This window comes from Myxocyprinus asiaticus, chromosome 31, assembly GCF_019703515.2.
Source record: "Myxocyprinus asiaticus isolate MX2 ecotype Aquarium Trade chromosome 31, UBuf_Myxa_2, whole genome shotgun sequence".
NCBI lineage: Eukaryota > Metazoa > Chordata > Actinopteri > Cypriniformes > Catostomidae > Myxocyprinus > Myxocyprinus asiaticus.
Window position 1 is genome coordinate 44690225 of NC_059374.1, and position 20000 is coordinate 44710224.

General features: G+C 37.7%; 1 protein-coding gene across 2 annotated transcripts in view; it reads right to left on the minus strand.

Annotated features, from left to right (window-relative positions):
- The window catches only part of LOC127421832 (limbic system-associated membrane protein-like), a 366863-nt gene that overhangs the window by 18475 nt on the left and 328388 nt on the right, over positions 1–20000 (minus strand). For both annotated transcript variants that reach the window (XM_051664999.1, XM_051664998.1), the window contains one exon: positions 12017–12249. In XM_051664999.1, coding sequence (XP_051520959.1) covers positions 12017–12249 — 233 coding nt within the window. The remainder of the gene's footprint in view (positions 1–12016; positions 12250–20000) is intronic.

Consider the following 20000-nt stretch of genomic DNA (forward strand, 5'->3'; position numbering starts at 1 on the left):
TTAAATCACATCCGTTCATCACACTGAGTTGATTGGATTGCATTGTGGGATACAGTACCAGTGCAGTGTTCTCTATTCTATACGGCACATTCAGACAAATGTAGTAGATCATCATTACACACAGAACATTCACACACTGTTTCCTGTATGATTTACTTCTTATTGTGACAGAGACGCTTAAAAGCATCTTTACGAGTATTGAACGTTCAATACTTGTTAATTGTTAGTAGTCATTGATGTTTATTGTTATTATTATTGACAGATCCATTGCTTAGCTTTACTGTTTGACAGGGCTCAACGCTAAGGACTTTTTCACTGGCCCAACACAAACATTTAAAAATAGCTGTTTTTACCATCATGGCTTTAAAAAAATGTGTCCGAAGTGAACTATTTTTTATGTATATAACATCTTTAAGACAATTTCCCCCAAAATTGTGTTACATTTATAATTGACAAGAGATGATTTATGCCTTATGTAATCTCACACAAGCACTTTACAGATATAAATTCATAAATACATCATATTATCCTCAGCCGTCCTGCCATTTACACGTGGGTTTTCGGTCACCCGTTTAGTCATACTGTCAACTTCTGGGCCATGTGTAGTGTTTTCACAAGCAGGATCAAAGATTTAGTCACTGAGTTAAAGATTTGATTATTGTCTGAATGTAATAAACATATGAATCCCTGAGAGAGGAGACCTTGCTAATAAATCGGTTGTGACGTGTTAAATACAGCGGTAGACATTAGGCCTGATCTGTGAATTAAGAATGAGAATTTAACAAAGTTTATTACATTTCATTCTGCGCTTCATCTCTAAAAGTGAATTAATGAGAGAAAATGCGTTTATTTTTACTGTGGTAACAAAACGAATGCTCTGTCCCTTCACACGGAGATAGATGGATTTACAGTCCGACAGAAAGAACCCGTTCATTTCTTGTGTTCTAATGTGTGGATTGCTAATTTTCACCAACATGTTAAAACGAACAAACGTGGGAATTTCGCGCACTGTGAACACTGTGAATGTGCGGGAATACTTAAAATGTTGCGCAAGACTTGCAATCCCGCTCCGAAATTCATGAAGTCTGATTTTTTTCCTACACATTGGTAATTGATGCCGCTAAGACACTTGGAAAAGAGCGAGGACAGTTCTAGGAGAGCGTGTTTGGTGTCTGCATACTCTTGTGTGCTCACATGACAGTGCCTCGATGCGTCCAGTATATTATGTGCTTCCAAGCTAAAATATAATCGCGCTCGCTTGTCTCTGAGAGCTCAGTTATAGAAGACTTTGCTCTGTGTAATTTTTGTGCTCTCTCGCATGTTGTCTGCTTGCACTAACGTTATAAATGCTGCACTGGCCCGAATCTCTCTCACAGTGGTCCAGGGCCATCAGGCAGTCCTTACTGTCGATTCCCATGTGCAGTTTATTGTGCAAAAAAGTACAGAAAAAAATGTATCAAAAATATAATTATATTTAAAATACACAAAACGGGTGTATCTAGAAAAATATATATGGGGTGGGAAGGGGGTGGCATGAGGTCTCTGAGGGGTGGCAACACCAAAATAAGCACCCATGAATAGTTCTTCTGGATATCAGTTTTAAATAAAAGTAGCTATATAAAGGTTAACCACAAAGTACTAATTCATTTATTTACGGCACTATCACTATCATTATAATACAGTTGCATTTCACAGACAGACCAGAAAGTAATCTTTTTTCTTTAATTTATTACATAATATTAAAATAAATAACAAAATATCCATTTCCAGAGCACCAAAACATTATCTATTAAACATATTGACAGATTCTAAATGTATAGCATACAAAACCACTGTTTCACTGTTTGCGAAATTAAACTTTTAACTCAAAACCTTATATTTACTTAAATATAGCCCCTGTGACAACTTCATGCTCAAACCATGTTATACAGCTAATAAAATCAGTATTTTGTCACAGTGATATTCTGAGAGCGAACATTACATAAAGGCCTAAATAAAAATAAACTGCATAGATGTAATTACAGGTCTGAAAAGCAACTGAAAAATTCACATTTCAGCTCTATTTGTCCATGTTTCATTCCATGTTGTCTTTATTATTATTATGGTTGAGGAAAAATGTACTGGGTTCTCTTGTGACAGTGTCACTCACATCCAGTTTCTGATGAAAAAAACACAAGTCACTGTGTAAAGTATGTGCGAGACCACGAGTGCCGAAAGCAGTGCCAAAAACATGACTGTATTCTGGAAATATGCCCAAAAACAGCAACCCATGAGTGGCCATATTTATAAACAGCTTTATAAAAAACAAGTCCAAAGTCGCTAGTCATAAGCGGACTTGGCAACTATGCCTTCCAGATGCAGAATCACTGTGCATTAGGGTTGCTCCGATACCAAAATATTGGCTTCGGTACGATACCAGCCCTGGTACCTCGGTATCGATACTAACTCGATACTTAGGCAACAAATAATAAAAAAAGTCTTATAGATACAAATTATGCCTTTTCTGTTTTAATTTTTCTGGATTCCATATTAAATGTTTTAATTAAATTTTATGATCAAATTGTGTTTAATCAAATACATACTATACAGCTTTAATCAAATGAAAATGTAATACTTTTCAACAATATATATATATATATATATATATAGCTCTGGAAAAAACTAAGTGACCATTCCAAATGTTTCTTAAATCAGCATCTCTACATGTATGGCAGCCATTCCAGTCCAGTGTTTGTTGAATTCAACACAGGCACACCTCATTCTACTTAACGAGGTACTGATTAGGAGACCACCTGAACCAAATCTTATTTAATGAGGAAAAGTATAAAAACCACTGCTGTGGTCATCATTACATCCTCTTGCAATAGGACCAGCTGGATGGCAAAAACAGTGCTAGTAGTACCTCAAAAGTAATTGTAATAAAAAAATAACTATTGACCATGAAAAGAAAGAGTTGAAAAGAAAAGTTTTCAGTGAGGAAAAGAAGGGTTCAATTATGGCTTTACTGGCAGAGGAATACAGCGAGCGTCAGGTTGCTTCCATCCTCAAAATTTCAAAAATGGCGGTTTATAAGAACAAGGTTAAGCAGCAGACATTGGGGACAACAAAGCTATAGACCGGCAGAGGGCGAAAATGACTCTCCACTGACCGGGATGACCACCAACTCATTCGAAATCACTCAACAACCGTAGGATGACATCAAGTGACCTACAAAAAGAATGGCAAACGGCAGCTGGGGTGAAGTGCACGGTGAGGACGGTTCGAAACAGGCTCCTAGGAGCAGAGCAGAAGCTACAAAAAAGCCCTTCATCAATGAGAAGCAAAGAAGAGCCAGACTGAGGTTTTCAAAAGACCATAAGGATTGAACCATAGAGGACTGGAGTAAGTTCATCTTCTCTGATGAGTCCAATTTTCAGCTTTGCCCAACACCTGGTCATCAAATGGTTAGATGGAGACCTGGAGAGGCCTTCAAGCCACAGTGTCTCGCACCCACTGTGACATTTGGTGGAGGATCGGTGATGATATGGGGGTGCTTCAGCAAGGTTATCCTGGAAGAAAACTTGCTTTCTTCTGCTCTGACAATGTTCCCCAACTCTGAGGATTGTTTTTTCCAGCAGGACAATGCTCCATGCCACACAGCCAGGTCAATCAAGGTGTGGATGGAGGAGCACCGGATCAAGACCCTGTCATGGCCAGCCTAATGTCCAGACCTGAACCCCATTGAAAACCTCTGGAACGATTCGGAGTCGCATGACACCATGCGGGGGTCGGACATGTGAACGGCGAGCTCTGCGCACTTTGCTAGTTTTTTATTTTATCTGTGTCATAAACCGGTGAGATTTGATACACCCTGGTACATAACTTTTCTAAGAGATCAACATGTCAAAGAATTCAAAATCCTTGGTCTCTGGATATATTAAAAGACACTTATGTGCTCAAGCTGATACCTCAGACAGGCCTGCAGACCAGGGACTCGGTTTGGATGGCGTGGCAGGAGAAATTCAATGCCAAGTGTCCAGCTTGTCTGTAATGCTGACGAAAGTCGTAATGAACCTGGAAGATCTTGCTGTAATATGTCGATCAATTACGGTGATGGAGGCGAAATACATCGAGAGAAGGATCGATTATCTGGAGTCATCGGAGAGGGAATTAGCTGCTAACCCACTAGCGACCAAGTCAGACTTGGAGCGCGTTTGGGTAAAACTGGAGGATTTGGAGAATCGGAATTGGCGAAAAAATGTCAGAATTGTTGGAATTCCTGAGCAAGAAGAAGGTTGCGATATGGTTTAATTCATAGACGAGCTCTTTCCGAGTTTGCTCAACATAACAGGCCATAAGCTGGAAATTGAGCAAGCTCACAGAGTCTAGGTTCACAGTTCCGCAGTGGGAGAGAGGCCCCGATCAATTCTGGCCAAATTTCGGAGATCATTCAATAAAGATCTTGTGTTACACGAGGCGAGGAGTAAAGGAACACTTTCTTGGAAGAACCACAGCATTTTCTTGTTCCCAGACTTTGCAAATTCGACAAGAGAGAAACATGATGGATTCAAGGAATGCAAGAAACTCTTACATCAAAGGAAGGTCGCTTTTGCTCTGATGTATTCGGCCAAACTGAGAATAGATACTAAGGATGGTCGTAAAATATTTACATGTCCACAGCAAGCATTGTATTTCATAGAGACAATGTGGTGAGTAAACCATTTTATGTTTCTCATGTGGCCCTCAAGTGAGCTCGACTCGGTGAAAATACACTTGACTGTCTGAGAAAACTGGGCGCCGTTTTGTTTCTTTTTGTGTTGGTTCCGCCTAGAGGCTAGAGTTTGTTTTGTGGAATAACACTCCAAGAAACTCTTGCATCGACAGAGGATTGCTTTTGCACTGATGTTTCCGGCCAAATTGAGAATAGATATTAAGGATGGCTGCAAAATATTTACATGCCCACAACAAGCAATGTCTTTCATAAAATCAATGGACTGAGGAAGTCATGGTGTGTTTCTCGTGTTGCCCCCAAGTGAGCTTGGCTCGCCGAGCATACACTTGACCGTCCGAGGAAGCTGGGCGCCTTTCTTGTTTCTTTTTGTGCTGGCTCCGCCTAGCGGCTGGAGTTTGTTTTGTTGAATAACACTCCTTTGGGACAGTTGTGGATGAATCTGCTCGTTCTTTGTGCTTATGCCTCCTATTGGCTGGAGTTTGTTTTGTGGAGTATTTTTTGCAAGACATTGGAAGGATTAAGTCATCTGCTGCACTCATGAACAGCCAGCTCACTGAACATTCGTTTGACTGTCCGAGGAAACTGAACATTTTATTTTTTTTGTGCTGGTTCTGCTAGCGGCTGGAGCTTGTTTTGTGGAGGAACACACCTTTGATACAGTTTTGTGAATGAATCTACACGTTCTTTGTGTTTATTTTGCCTATTGGCTGGAGTTTGTTTTATAGGTTATTTTCTGTTATGTAATTCTGTCTCACAAAATTTGTACAGAATCACCGGACTTGAGCAATCTGACGGCAAAGTTGTCGCAGGGGCTCTCGTAGGCGTACATGGACTGTTTGAGTTTAGAGGGTTGGCGCTGTTGTGCGAGGGTTTAATGTGCAAGTTTTTCTTTTTTCTGTTTGTTTTGTTCGGGGGGAACTTTGGTGTTTGATTGTTGCACTAATGGGGAATGTGGTCTTTATAGTTAGGGTTAGGGTTATGACACACAATCTATTATTTCTAACAAGTAAAAATGTCGAATGTTAATACGAGTGTATTGTCTCTCTCCACATGGAATGTGAATGGGTTGGGGCACCCCATAAAAAGAAGGAATATTATTACTTTTCTTAAACGTAATAAATATGATATAGTGTTTCTTCAATAAACACATCTCTCCCCGCAGGAAGCTGAAAAATTTGGGAAGATATGGGGTGGACATGTTTTCTTTAGTGCTGGCTCAAGTAAGAGCAGGGGAGTCATTACACTGATAAATAAACATCTACAATTTAAATGTCTCAAACAGATTAAAGATAAATTAGGATGAGTCATTATTGTTTTAGCAGAAATTCAGGGGCAAAGGTTGATTTTGGCTAATATTAACACACCTAACGCTGATGATCAGGGCTTTTTTATAGATCTTGAAGGGTTGTTGCAAGCTGCTGGCACCCCTCAATATATAATATTGGGAGGAGACTTTAATCTTTTGATGGATTCAGTCCTTGATCATAGTGAAGCAAAAGTGTGTAAACCCCCTAGAGCAACACTGACGCGTCACAGGATGTGTAAATATCTTGGTCTTACAGATATTTGGAGACTTTTGAACCCATCTGGTAGGGACTATACATTTTTTTCATCAGTCCATAAGTTCATTTTTTTTTTTTTATATCTAAGTCCCTCATTTCATGTGTTGTTGATTGTTCAACAATCAGAGAGTTTAGAGATATTGGCACATATGAAGAAAAATAAATCATATAGTTGCCGCTTTAATGTATCCCTTTTGCAAAATCCTGATTTCCAACAAATGTTAAAGACTGAAATCAATGTTTATATGGAGACCAACTGGTCCTCAGTATCCACTGTGGGCGTGGCTTGGAAGGCACTTAAGGCGGTTCTTAGGGGTCGGATCATACAGTATGCCTCATTCATCAAAAAATCCAAAGCACGAGAACTCGTGGAGTTGGAAGGGAATATTAAAAGTGCAGAGGCAGAGCTAAAGCATCGAATGTCATCTGATGGCCTCAGAGAATTGACCCGATTGAAATACAGATATAATACTATTTTGTTGCGGAAGGTGGAGTTTTGGTTATTCAGGGCAAGACAGTCATACTTTGAGTTGGGGGACAAAGCAGGAAAACTTTTGGCTAGATATATAAAGCAGAGAGAATCTCTTTCTACCATTCCCTCAGTGAAATCTGCTGGTGGTGAAATATTTACCTCGGCCATTGATATTAATAATGCTTTTAAAGAATTCTATATTGATCTTTATAGTTCCACATCTTCATCTACTGATGAAGATATTAGAAACTTTGTGGAACCATTAGAACTCCCTAAACTGAGGACGGAGCAAAAAAATTATCTTGATTCTGAGATAACCTTGGAGGAGCTGGGCGAGGTAATAAATTTAAAATAAAATTTTTTATTTACAATGATACCAAACACTTGTTATTAATTTTAATAACAAGCGCACATTAGCCTTTAATTCTGGGTATGCCACTGAAACAGGAAATCTTTAACACATTCAGAGCTTAAAGGGTTAACTATAATATATTCATTATCTAACACATTCATTAAGAGTCTCATCTCAAACTCGGCCTGTTCTGGTCTCAGATATGCTGGTCTCGACTACAACACTGTACCGGGGACCTCTATTTGACATTCAACTGTCTGGCGGCTAACAAACTGCATTTATCTCCTTCAATAATTTACCAAAAATCGGAATACAAACATTATAAAGCAAATATCACCACACTCACTATCAGCAGTTACATATCAGCATTATGTCATTTACCTTAAACGAGCGATCGATAGTTAAATGAAAAGGTAATACGGCAATCCAGGGCTCCAGAGTGCGACTAAAATGGTCGCAAATGCGACCAAAATTATTGATTGCGACAGTAATTTAAAATCTGGTTGCCACTGGTGACAGTCGGGTTGTGTGCGTTCATCTGCGGTTTCGTCAGATATCATCTTGTGAGTTATTGAATACATCTTTAGCCGCTTTTCACCCGTTCTGGTTCTGACGAGCTCGCTGCACCGCACGCAACAACAAACCCAGCGTGAGAGAGTCGTGGCCACTTAAGTCTTTTGAACCGGATCTTTTTCATGAATCACCCGAAAAGAACTGAGTGTGTGAACTCAGGAGCTCAGGTTAGCAGTTTGAATCAGATTCACTTTCTCAGCGAATCAGCCATCAGTGAGCTCACAACTAGGAGTGCAGACATTTCAAAATAAGAGTCCCATGTGTATTTCGGGCTTCTTTATAATTAAAAGTCTGGTATTGTGTACCACTTTTTCTTCTTCTGGTAATTAATGATTGGGATCGGAGTAGCACAATAAACTGCGTCTGGGATTTAATTCAATTTGCACTCTTGTAATCTCTGTGTCTGGACCATCTGGCAACAGTAAAGAAAGACTAAGGCAATATTTTAAAATTAATATTAACATTAAAATAATTAACATTTAAATTAAATTATATATATATGATATCCAGCTTTTGACACTTAGGGCAATTGAGGGACTTGTACACAACTATTACACAAGGTGCACACATTCATTGATGCTCAAGAAGACAACACACTACTATATGCATACTATACTTTATGTAAATATCTGTAATGTAGATTCTGAAGAGCAGTATTATATAAAAAAAATCTTTTATCTCTTCTATTTGTATAAATTATGAAAGGGGTGTGAACATTTATGAGACAAATGGGGGTGCAAACTTATCTTCTCAAGTACTGTATATATACTGTTTATAAAACCTTCGATGAATCTGTTTCTGAACAGCAATCTAAATCGAGCAAATCTGTGATTTGGCTACTAAAAACAGCCATTTGGCTCCTTAATGTTTCAGTTTAGGAGCTAATGGCTTCTAAGTCATTTTTTATTCTGGAGCCCTGCAATCCGATTTGATATTACATGATTTGTCTTTTCTACAGACTTAGAATCAACAAGTGCAAATAAGATACAAATAAACAACAATAGTCCATGTTTCATGTGTTCTTTCTGATTTATAGTATCCTATATTAATAAATATGCATTATTTATTATTATTTATAGATATGGAGATTTAACTCAAGAGAGATCAGTGTACAAATTAGCATACATCCTAAATATATTTACAAAAATGTTTTTTGCGGTCATCATTTTTTTTTTTTTTGCTTTGTAGTAATTTTCTCAGTGTTTTAGTGATAGAGTGAAATATCTCTGTATTTTAAAACTAACTACCCTGGATGTGCAAGCAAAAGCATGTGCCTAAAATGCATAAATCCAGCCCTGCCTGTGTGCATCCTGCATACTACTTTTTTCCAAAATAGTCGGTAGTATGATATTGTGAACACACCCTCAGTCTGAGAGCAGATTCAAACACTTTATCAGTTAATTGCTGAAAATGGGTGAATGCACCAAAAAATATGAGATGAGAAAAGTCGTATCAGATGTGTTGACAATCATCCTCATCATCAGAGGAAGAGTAATTAGTGCTGGGTAGTTAATTGAGAAACAGAGAGATAATAAAACCAGCGGCCGACATGTTTAACACACTCGATAGATTCAAGAATAACTGCACAAATCACACTTAAAAGATCTTCTCTTGTCTTAAATGATCGTCTAATCTCGCACTCACATACTCACCAAAACCAAATCTATGCTTCTCTTTAAATCTACACCTGAATTAAACAACCTACTAAAAGCGTCCACTCTACAGGACTGTAAAACTTAAGTAGTGTTTATAACTATCTCTGGAAAGTTGATAATATGCCAGCTTAATTTCCGAATGCTCGAAGTATATAAACAGTGCTGATTTATTACACTTTTGTTTACCCAGACACAGTACTGCCGCAATGAATGCATGCAATCATCAGTTAATGTCTGCTTGAAGTTAGAAATTAACATAATAATGCGATTAAAGCACTGAATCCAGAAGAAACTTCATTATCGTCAGATTTTCAAGCGCTTATTACAGACGTCACTGTTTGCAGCTCATAAAGATTGGCTGCCGTCTGGAGTTTTTTAGCTTCTCATTTACATTTCTCAACTTTTTGACATTCTCGACCACTCTCAACGCTATTCTCCACACCGCTGTCAATCCCACAATCCTCACCTCAAGCGTGATGTTTGACTCCCATAGGAATGAACTGAAAATGCCCTTCAGCTCTGCTCAAACCGTGCCAGTGGACACATACGATTAGAAGTGAAATAACTGTGAATAAAATATGTTACCACACTGGCCACACTGTTCAAACATCCTCTCGTGAGATACTGAGAAAAAACTTTAGTTGTCCATGTTCTAATTGTTTAAGCAATGGGTTTGTTTTCCCCATATGTGTTAGAGCTTTAGCTCTATTTAGTGTTGCTGATGACGTTTTATTGAAATGTTTCATTCAAAATCAGTTTTTATGGAGATTAGTGTTCTCTTTGGTGACACTTGAACCTTGTTTCATATTATATGAATTCTCTTTCAGCCAGTGTACAACACAATTACTTGCACGATGGCAAAGAAATAGAATACAAATATGAATGTGAACTTCAAGTGTCAACAAAAGAGAACACATAAAAGTGACTTCAAATGAAACTTTCTACAAAACAACACTAAACAAAGCTAAACCCCTAATAATTCTTAATCACAACTTTTGAACACATACAAATCGAATCCAAAATTGCTAAAACAATCAGAACATGGCAACAGTGTTTTTAGAGCTGTTTCAAGCATCCTCTCCAAGAACGTTTTTATTTGCTGTTAATTTACATCTAAGTGTGGCTGTTCAACTGATGAATTTATGACATTTAAAACACATGTGACAACATGCCCTGACCTTCAAGAGAAATCCCTTCATTTAAACCTTTCAGTAAAAATCTGTCTTCGTTATATAGTTGACTCTTGTCTGAATGTGTCAGTGTGGTTTGATTATGTTCACTTGTTTACACAAGAGCTAGAACAAAAATATAATGATAGAAAAAATGTACTTTAACCTCGTGTGACCCCGCGTCCACATGCAAGGATGTTGTATTTTGACTTATACGCAACGCATAATTTAAATGAATAAAAACGGACTGAATACTGTTCACAAGACTCTAGACTGTCATTTAAGGGTTAAACTTCAGCCGCACGAGTCACGTGACACAACAGCATGACGTCGATTTCCGTGAAGCGTTTCTACATGCGCAGCACCAACAAAAGTGCCTCTGATAAGAAATCTCTTTAAGTTTCTTCACTGAAACCTGTTTGGGTGTAAAGAGTAGAGTCTCTAGTTTCATTTGATATGCCGCTTTAAAAAATCAGTTCATTCTTCGAGCGTCAACACGCTGATAAACATGATGTGCACATATGTGGACACTGGAACTGCATTTCCTCAAAAGTAGAAAAACATGTTATTTTAAATAACTTTCAACTCTAACACATCTGTGGGTCATTTCACTTCATTCTAATATACATTTTGTTATATTTTATTTTGTTATCACTGTGCAATACGATTCTATTCATTACCATTAATAAATATATTCCTATATTTACTGAACATTATCACATTGAGAATAAATGTATTCATGCAAAAGCTGATAAACGTTGCTTTCAGAGGCTTTATATGAGTTAGGATGAAAATAAGGTGCATTTCAAACTGTTCTGAGACCAGTGCAGACACACAGCACACTGGAGGTTAAGTCATTCACTAAATAGGGAGCAAGGGAGCATCCTATAGCTCTCTATGCAGTTAAGTGCATTCACTCCTAAAATCTGATCAAAAGTTCAGTTTCAGGCTGCAGATGATGTTTGGATCACTCAACATGTTTGACAGACATGTGACAATGATAATCAGTACATAGATTCAGAATTTATAATGTATCATTTTATTTTAACATGATTGGCAGTGATTGGATGATGCTGGACATTACTTTAAATCTGAATTAATTATGCTAATTTCTGATGTAATGTCTGTAACATGAATAATCAACACTCCTGGACACATAATAAACTATTTGATGACTTTCTATAGATTGATATTATTTAAAATTTCACAACTTAGTCCCGCTGTCCACATATGAGGACATCAGATTTTAGGAAAACTATTTGCTCTAGAATTTTTGCTCTTTTTTTTGGGGTCTACTAGTTTCAAATCAAAAGGGAAATGTAAAATGCACACAGCAGTCACACTCGGGTCTCAGGAGGATAAAAACTAATCTGTATTCTAATTTTAGAGGGTTTTGAACTAGGTGTCTGAAATCAACATAAAAAACAGACATTTGCACAATTGGACTTTTGTCCAAATATTATCTTACAACAGATGATGAGCTGTGATTGGTCTGACAGCCTGTCAATAAAACGTCTCTTACCCTGGACGATGAGATACACCTGTGAGGTCTTGGGCTGTTGTTTGGTTTGGATGGAGCAGGTGTAGGGACCCTCGTCGAACACATCCACCTTCTGTATCCTCAGACTGTACTCCAGCTGACCCTGAGTCACCAGCTCCACCCGCGGGTCCAGAGACCACTTGTCCTCTCCAGCGAAGATGATGTTGGAGCGGTTCAACCACGCCACCTTAGACACCTTATCATCCACATAACACCTGTCAGACAGAAAGTGTCTAAAGTTATTCTAATGTTTATGGAACAACGTATGAGTGCGGGAATAAAAAATATTAAAAAATGTAATGGTACATTTAGATCACGGTAGATCTGTCTTTAAAGGAATATAAGTTATCATTAATAATCAATTCACCTGTGGAGAAAATGGACGTGATTTTTACTTCCTGTACCAGACTGTTATATCACTATACTTTATTAGATTTATTTAATAATACTTTGAGATGACTAGAAGTCAGAGCTTTATTGGTTTGACATGCATGTTGACATATAATATGTAAAATAATTGAATTAATTGCTGCGTGTCTGCAGATATTGTCTTCAGAAAGCAGTTCAAGTTCTTTAAGTCTCTTGTAATGTATGTGCAGAAGATAAACAAACACAAGTGTGGATCTGAGTGTGTTAAAGAGAACTTTGTCATCATTTACTCAACCTCATGTTGTTCCAAACCCGTATGACTCTCTTTCTTCTGTGGAACACAAAAGATGCAAAAGATTCACTTTCATTGTACTGTATAGAAAAAAATGTAATGAAAGTGAATGGTGACTGAGACATTCTGCTAAACCATCTTTAGTGTTCCTTTAGAAGAAGAAAAGTCCTACACACAACATAAGTGTGAGTAAATGATGACAGAGTTTTTACTTCTGGGTGAATAATCCCTTTATGGGCCAAAGATGATTAAAACTGGCATCTTCTCCATGTGTGTCATAAAGTTAACCCAGACGTCGATTTGATGTGTGATGTCTTTGAGACGTTTCTGATTTTAAATGTTTGTAAATCTGATGTTTTTAAGATGTTTAGCAGACTTTATTATATATAAATATCCACTTCACCTCCCGCTCGTTTTGTTCTGTTTCAGTTATTCCATTGTATGATTGAGTAAGATCCCGCTCCAAATGTTTCAGTGCGTGAGGTTTCCAAGTGATTCACGGACTGAATTTGATAATAAACAGCCGACAGATATACGGTAGCCTCCACAGGAGATAATGGCTGAAAAGCGGTCAGGGAAAATGTTTCTCATCTTTGTTTTTGTCATTAACAACTATTATTGATTCCACACTCAAACCAACACAAACAGCACATGAAAACACAGAATCAACTTTCAACAAAATAAATTCCAGATAAAAGATTTCACTATACTATCAAATTGTTTAAAATAAAAGAGGAGAACTTCAATGTGGAGAGACTGTAGCAGGTAGTTGAATTTTGGAATATAATTAATTTTAATTACATTAACCTTCCCATTCATCGAAAAATGTAATGAAGCCCACCTGCTGACATCGCTCGAAAACCTTTTTATTAAAGGGTCAAAATTAACACTAACTAAATCAGACAAATTTGCTGGAAATAAAATCCCCAAATACTTAATTCCCTGTTTGGGCCACTGGAAGGCGCCCGGCTGAAAAGCCGTTACTGGACAGTACACTGTCAGAGCCAAAGCTTCGGATTTAGACCAATTAACTCTGTATCCTGAGAACTTGGAAAAGGAATTAATAATTCTGTGGAGGCAAGGCATAGATCTAGTAGGTTCAGAGACGAATAATAAAATATCATCTGCGTAAAGCAGAAGCTTATGTGCCATACCTCCCGCTGTCACCCCTGGAAAATCATCCTCCTTTCTTATCGCAGCTGCTAATGGTTCCAGGGCAAGACAGAACAATAATGGGGAAAGAGGGCAACCCTGCCGAGTGCCCCTATCCAGAGTAAAATAATCTGAAATTAATCCATTTGTTTGCACCGCTGCTACAGGGTGTCTATAAAGTAACTTAATCCAACCAGTAAATGTACTCCCGAACCCATACATTTCCAAAATCTTAAAAATAATCCCATTCTACCATATCAAACGCCTTTTCGGCGTCAAGTGAGATGGCAGCGACCGGAGATTGATCATTCGCCACTGACCACATGATATTGATGAAACGCCTGATGTTATCAGAAGAGCTACGGCCCCGAATAAACCCCACCTGATCTCTATGTATAAGAGATGTCATAACTTTACTTAATCGGTTAGCCAGAATTTTTGACAATATTTTTATGTCTAGCTAGATCAGGGAAATTGGGCGGTAACTTTTACACTCACTTGGATCTTTGTATTTTTTAAGAATCAGACTGATCCAGGCTTGTGTCATGGTTGGATGAAGCTTTCCATTCTTTAATGATTCAGTAAAATCTTCTAACAAAAGTGGAGCCAGTTCTGTAGCATAAGATCTAAAAAATTCTGCGGCAAAACCATCTGGCCCAAGAGCCTTGCCAGTAGGTAAGGCCTTAATTACGTCATCAAGCTCCTCCAAGGCTATCTCAGAATCAAGAGCAGTTTTTTTGCTCAGTCTTCAGTTTAGGGAGATCTAATGGTTCCACAAAGTTTCTATTATCTTCATCAGTAGATGAAGACGTGGAGCTATAAAGATCAAGATAGAATTCTTTAAAAGCATTATTAATATCAATGGCCGAGGTAAATATTTCATGTGGCGAGAGATAATCCACTCATATTAACATCTGACGTATTGGTATAATAGAAAAAATAAATCGTGTGTCAAAAACAAGATTGTAAAGACCACATTCCCCATTAGAGCAACAATAAAACCCCGAACCAAACAAACAGAAAAAGGAAAAACGTGTGCATTAACCCCTCGCATAACAGCGCCAACCGGCATCCATCCCTCTAAACTCAATCAGTCCATGTACACCTACGAGAGCCCCCGCGACAACTTTGCCATCGGATTGCTCAAGTCTGGTGCTTCTGCACAAATTTTGTAAAGCAAAATTACACAACAGAAAATATTTTGTAAAACAGACCCCAGCCAATAGGCAGAATAAACACAAAAAACATATAGATTCAGTCAAAGAACTGACTCAAAGGTGTGTTCCTCCACAAAACATATTCCAGCTGATACAAAGCCGTTCAGTTTCCTTGGACAGACAAACAATTGTTCAGTGAGCCGGCCGTTATGAGTGCAGCAGATGATGTAATCATTCTACTGTCCCTTAAAAATACTCCACAAAAACTAACTCCAGCCAACAGGAGGAATAAGCATGAAGAACAAACAGATTCATCTACAACTGTCCCAAAGGAGCGTTATTCAACAAAACAAGCTCCAGCCGCTAGGCGGAACCAGCATAAAAAAACAAAAAAACAGAACAGGCGTCCCGGTCTCTCGAATGGTCAAGTGTGTATTGAGCGAGTCAAATTCACTCGGAGGCTGCATAAAAAAATACGCCATGACTTACTCAGTCCGTCAACTTTATAAAAGACATCCTTGTGTAGGCATGAAGATATTTTGCAGTTGTTCTTAGTATCCATTCAATGTTTCTCATCTTTATGAATATGGGGGGTACTATGGACTTTCTTGGGGAGACTGAAGCACCTGCGAGCCCCTCCTCAGCACCGCCCATGCCGGTAGTGCAGTGAGCAAGAAAGGGCATAAATGAATCGGTTCAGTGCTAGAGAAAAATATATTGTATAGACCTGAAAGCACTTGTGCTGTTTAGCTCCGCTCATTATAACAGCAGCGTTGTTCACTTCCAGCGCTCTCCATCGGCAGGTCTACAGCCATTCACCTGGCACCGTGGAGCACCCTGCGCCCGCAGCTCTTGATGGCCTGAAGGCACTGGCCAGATAAAAACCTATTCAGAGTCTGGTCCGACTGGGTGGGCCTAACCCAATATTTGTCAGTCATAATGTGTGATTTATCAAAACTGAATTTACCCAGTTACCATTTCAATGTGATGGTGTGAAAATAGTGTTTTAGGGTTAGTAATGATAATTATTAGTTCTTTGAGAGTCTGTGAGCACGTATAAATGACTGGAGGAAAGAGTCATTTATAAGTGCATGTTTATTGAGCACTAATGTGAACACTGAGGTGTTTGTGCCAGTTAACGTAGGAAGTATAATTTCTTGAGGGCTCAGTAGTAACCTTTCAAATGGAATGATAATTTCTTTTTAAATCCTGAAACGTCCAGACACAAATGACAGAGGAACAGAGATTGTGTGTGTGTGTGTGTGTGTGTGTGAGTGAGTGTGTGAGCAGCTGTTCTGATGAAAGTAAATGAGTGTTGAACTTCATTAATGAACATCTTCAAACACAACAGCAGGCAAACAAGAGAGGTGTGACTCTTCAAACACATCACAACAGCATGAACACGTGTGGAATTATGGGCCATTCATCTCTGTAAAATCACTTCATGTCTAAACGTTTGCTCCAAATCAATGCAGAGCTACTTCACATATCTGTGGACAAATATCATTTATTACTGTAGAACAAAACACAGTTCAACACCACAGCTTTAATTTAACACATTCTCCATTTCTCTTTATTTATTTGTCATCTGGACTAACAGCACGCTTCTATTGTTTCAGTTCATTAACCAAATACGGTATTGTCCAGAAATAAAGTTACACCTGAACATATATCACACCTGATCAAAACAGCATTGTTGAGAGATAAACACAGATAAGCAGTATCTGAACATCGATGGAGGTATTATACAGTCGGCATTATGACCCGGAAATAGCCGCATGATTCCCTTCGGCGCTCAGCAGCATGTCAGACGCGCTCCGAGAAGATTACATCAGCATCTACACATCGTATCACACAGTATTTGGCCTTGTTTTAATCATGAGCACCTGCTTTAAGTAATCATGTGTAACCATTTTCATATTCTGCTTTAATTTCATGAAAAACAAACAAACAAATAAGCCACATAATATTAAGTAACTCTTTGCTGTATACAAATAAATAGCTTTTATTTTCTGTTCATTTATTAACATATGTGTGGATATTTCTGATATTTGCAACCCTTTTTGCTCTGCACTAATTATCCGCTTCACTGACTGAATGAGTGTGATTCTGTGTCTATGTGAGCAGTTTATTAGAACAATAATGTTATGATGGAAGAATATGTTCATGTACAGTGTGTCTGACCGAAAAACATCAATTATAAATAAATGATGTTAATAAGTCACTATGGACTTTAAGTCGCAGGACACTTCGGATGATTTTTGTGTGTGATTTGTGTACATTAAAAACAACAAGCACTCCAACTGCTGTATAAACACAGAGACCGTATGAGGTCCTCATGAATAATTAAACTGCCTCAGGACTCCCCCATAGTGCATTAATGTAAATACATATCCCATGTACATATGTAAATTCACTCATATTTAATTCAATAACTGTACATACCCCTACATTGCACATACATTACCACTTGCACATGTACATACGTTATTCTATGTTATATGTCCTATTATTTGTATGTCTAATTAAACTCTTACCCATAGGCGCAAAAAACAAATATTCAAGGTATGCAATGCATTGGGGCGCCGTGTAAAGGGGGCGCCAGCGGCTCACTAAAGGTGGTGCAATCAGCCTCCTCGACCCCTCCAACATCACCCCCCCCACGCCCCCCAACTCCCCGCTCAATGCTTATAATGGATGACAACCCCCCCCCCCCCCCTCGCTTGCCTTGTTTTATATTCTGTGTCTCACTGTAATGTTCAGTGTGCACTTATTTCTCCTATCACCAAATAAAATTCCTTGTGTACGTGAGAACACTTGGCAATAAAGATGATTCTGATTGTGAGGTTAATGGTACGGATGTGCACGAGATATCGGCTAATCGAGTACTTGTTCTGCACCAGCTAGTCGACTATTAAAACACTCCTCGAATATCACAAATTGTTTTTCCTTTCACATTTCCTGCCGTGAGCAGCGCTGAATTATCCTGTTCTTTCCCTCTGAATCTCTGACTAAATCTTGCAGTTATGACTGAGTTCACTGGGGGGCGCTGTAGATGTGTCGTCCAGGTGTTGCATAAGAGAAGAAGATATGATGACGTCTTTGGCTAAGTGTGAAGCCAAGTGTGGCAATACTTGTAACATTTAGATTTGTATTGAATTATACTCTATTGATATTAAATCTGCTTTTATAGTGGAAAGCAGAGGTCGACCGATAGTGGATTTTGCCGATATCGATCACTAAGGTGGTGGAAAAGGTCGATAACCGATTAATCGGCAGATAGTTTTTCAAATCAATTCATAGAATGTTACAACATTTTCTTAGTCAGCACAGACATAAAGTCTAAAATGAATAAAATCCCAGATTTAGTTTATTTTTCATCCAAAATCCCAATAATAATCAGAAAAAAGAAGATTGTGTGGATAACATGGGACTTTCAACACTAAACAAGCCTGAAACACTGAAACTTATGGAATAAGCTTGGATGTGAATTCAAATTGTGTAAAACAATTGATAAATTTAAAAGATTGTTTAGACATGAGGTGCTCAAAAGGTATGAAAGACTGGATTCTTAAGTATTAATGAATTAGAGATGTATTAAAATGCATTATTAAGCTGTGTTATGTGAATATACGTTTCAGTTGCATAAATGAAGGTGTATGTGGTAAATGTTTGTATTAATTAAATGTTAAGTTGATGCGATTAAGGTACTGTTAAATAGTCATCTTGCTCTTTAATTTATGAAGGACTGTAAATGCAGATTTTTAAATAAGAGCAAAAGATTGTATATATTTTTAAAGGTGAGAAGTGAAGGTATAAAAAGCATTGGCTTCAGCCTTTCCCTTTTTCGGCTAGATATAAGATATTGTTTTTTTGTTGTATGTACAATTTGAGTTGCATGAACGCAGAAATAAAAAAATAAAAAAATAAATAAAAACACACCTAGGACTCTTATTTTGAAATGACGTAGACTTGGCTATGTTACAATGCTCTATATTTAATATTTACCTAAGCTTTTTATAGCCTATATATTATTATTATTCACAGTATATGAAGTTGGAAAAAAGATGTATGTGCTGACGAGGGATGTTTCCATATAGTCACATTTTTCTTTGCATGCCTTCGATTCAATAAAAACAATTATCGGCAACTATCGGCATAGATTTGCCGATAACCGACAGTTCCATAAAGCAACTATCGGCAGTGATTAATCGGTAAAACCGATATATCGGCCTACTTTTAGTGGAAAGAAAATGTGAAGCTGCACGAGAAACTCTGAAGCTTATCATTTAATGGTATGTGCGTTAAATATCTGAACACCGACCGAACGCATTTTCTAAAAAGCAAACTTTCACAACTATTTTTATTTAGAACAATAATGTGTGAAACGATAAAAATATGATAGTCTTCATGTAGACTCAAGAGTTTATATATGTGCAACTAATGCCATCAGTTTTAGTTTCTATGTTATTTTTTAAAAGTTTTGTTCCATTTTTATTAATGCATATTGTTAATTTCATTTTTTTTTTTCAAGAAGAAAATGATTTCTTGTTGAAGTTAAACTATTTTTAAAAAATTTGGTAATGTTTGTGAATAAAACTAATTCTAAAATTCACGTACGTGTCATCCTTGTTATTTTTAACTTACATGTAATCGATTACTTGTTTTTTATGGGTTAGATTAATCTACTACAAACTATTTGAAAATGCCCATTCCTAGTCAATGGCAGAATATTGTTTATTTATTAAATGCATATTCAGGGTGAAACTGTGTAACGAGCTGAAATAAATGAGTGTGCTAATTAACAGAAAATGTTCTCAGAATGACAGAAAAACTCAGAATATTCCTTTAATTCAGCTCTGATGCCTCGTTCAGCTGTTTGCACAAAAGATTCTCCATGAATGCTCATTTACAATAATAATGACTCAAACTGGTGTGGAAGAGAGAAGTGTAACTGCAGCGCGTGCGCACACACACACACGCACACGCACAGACA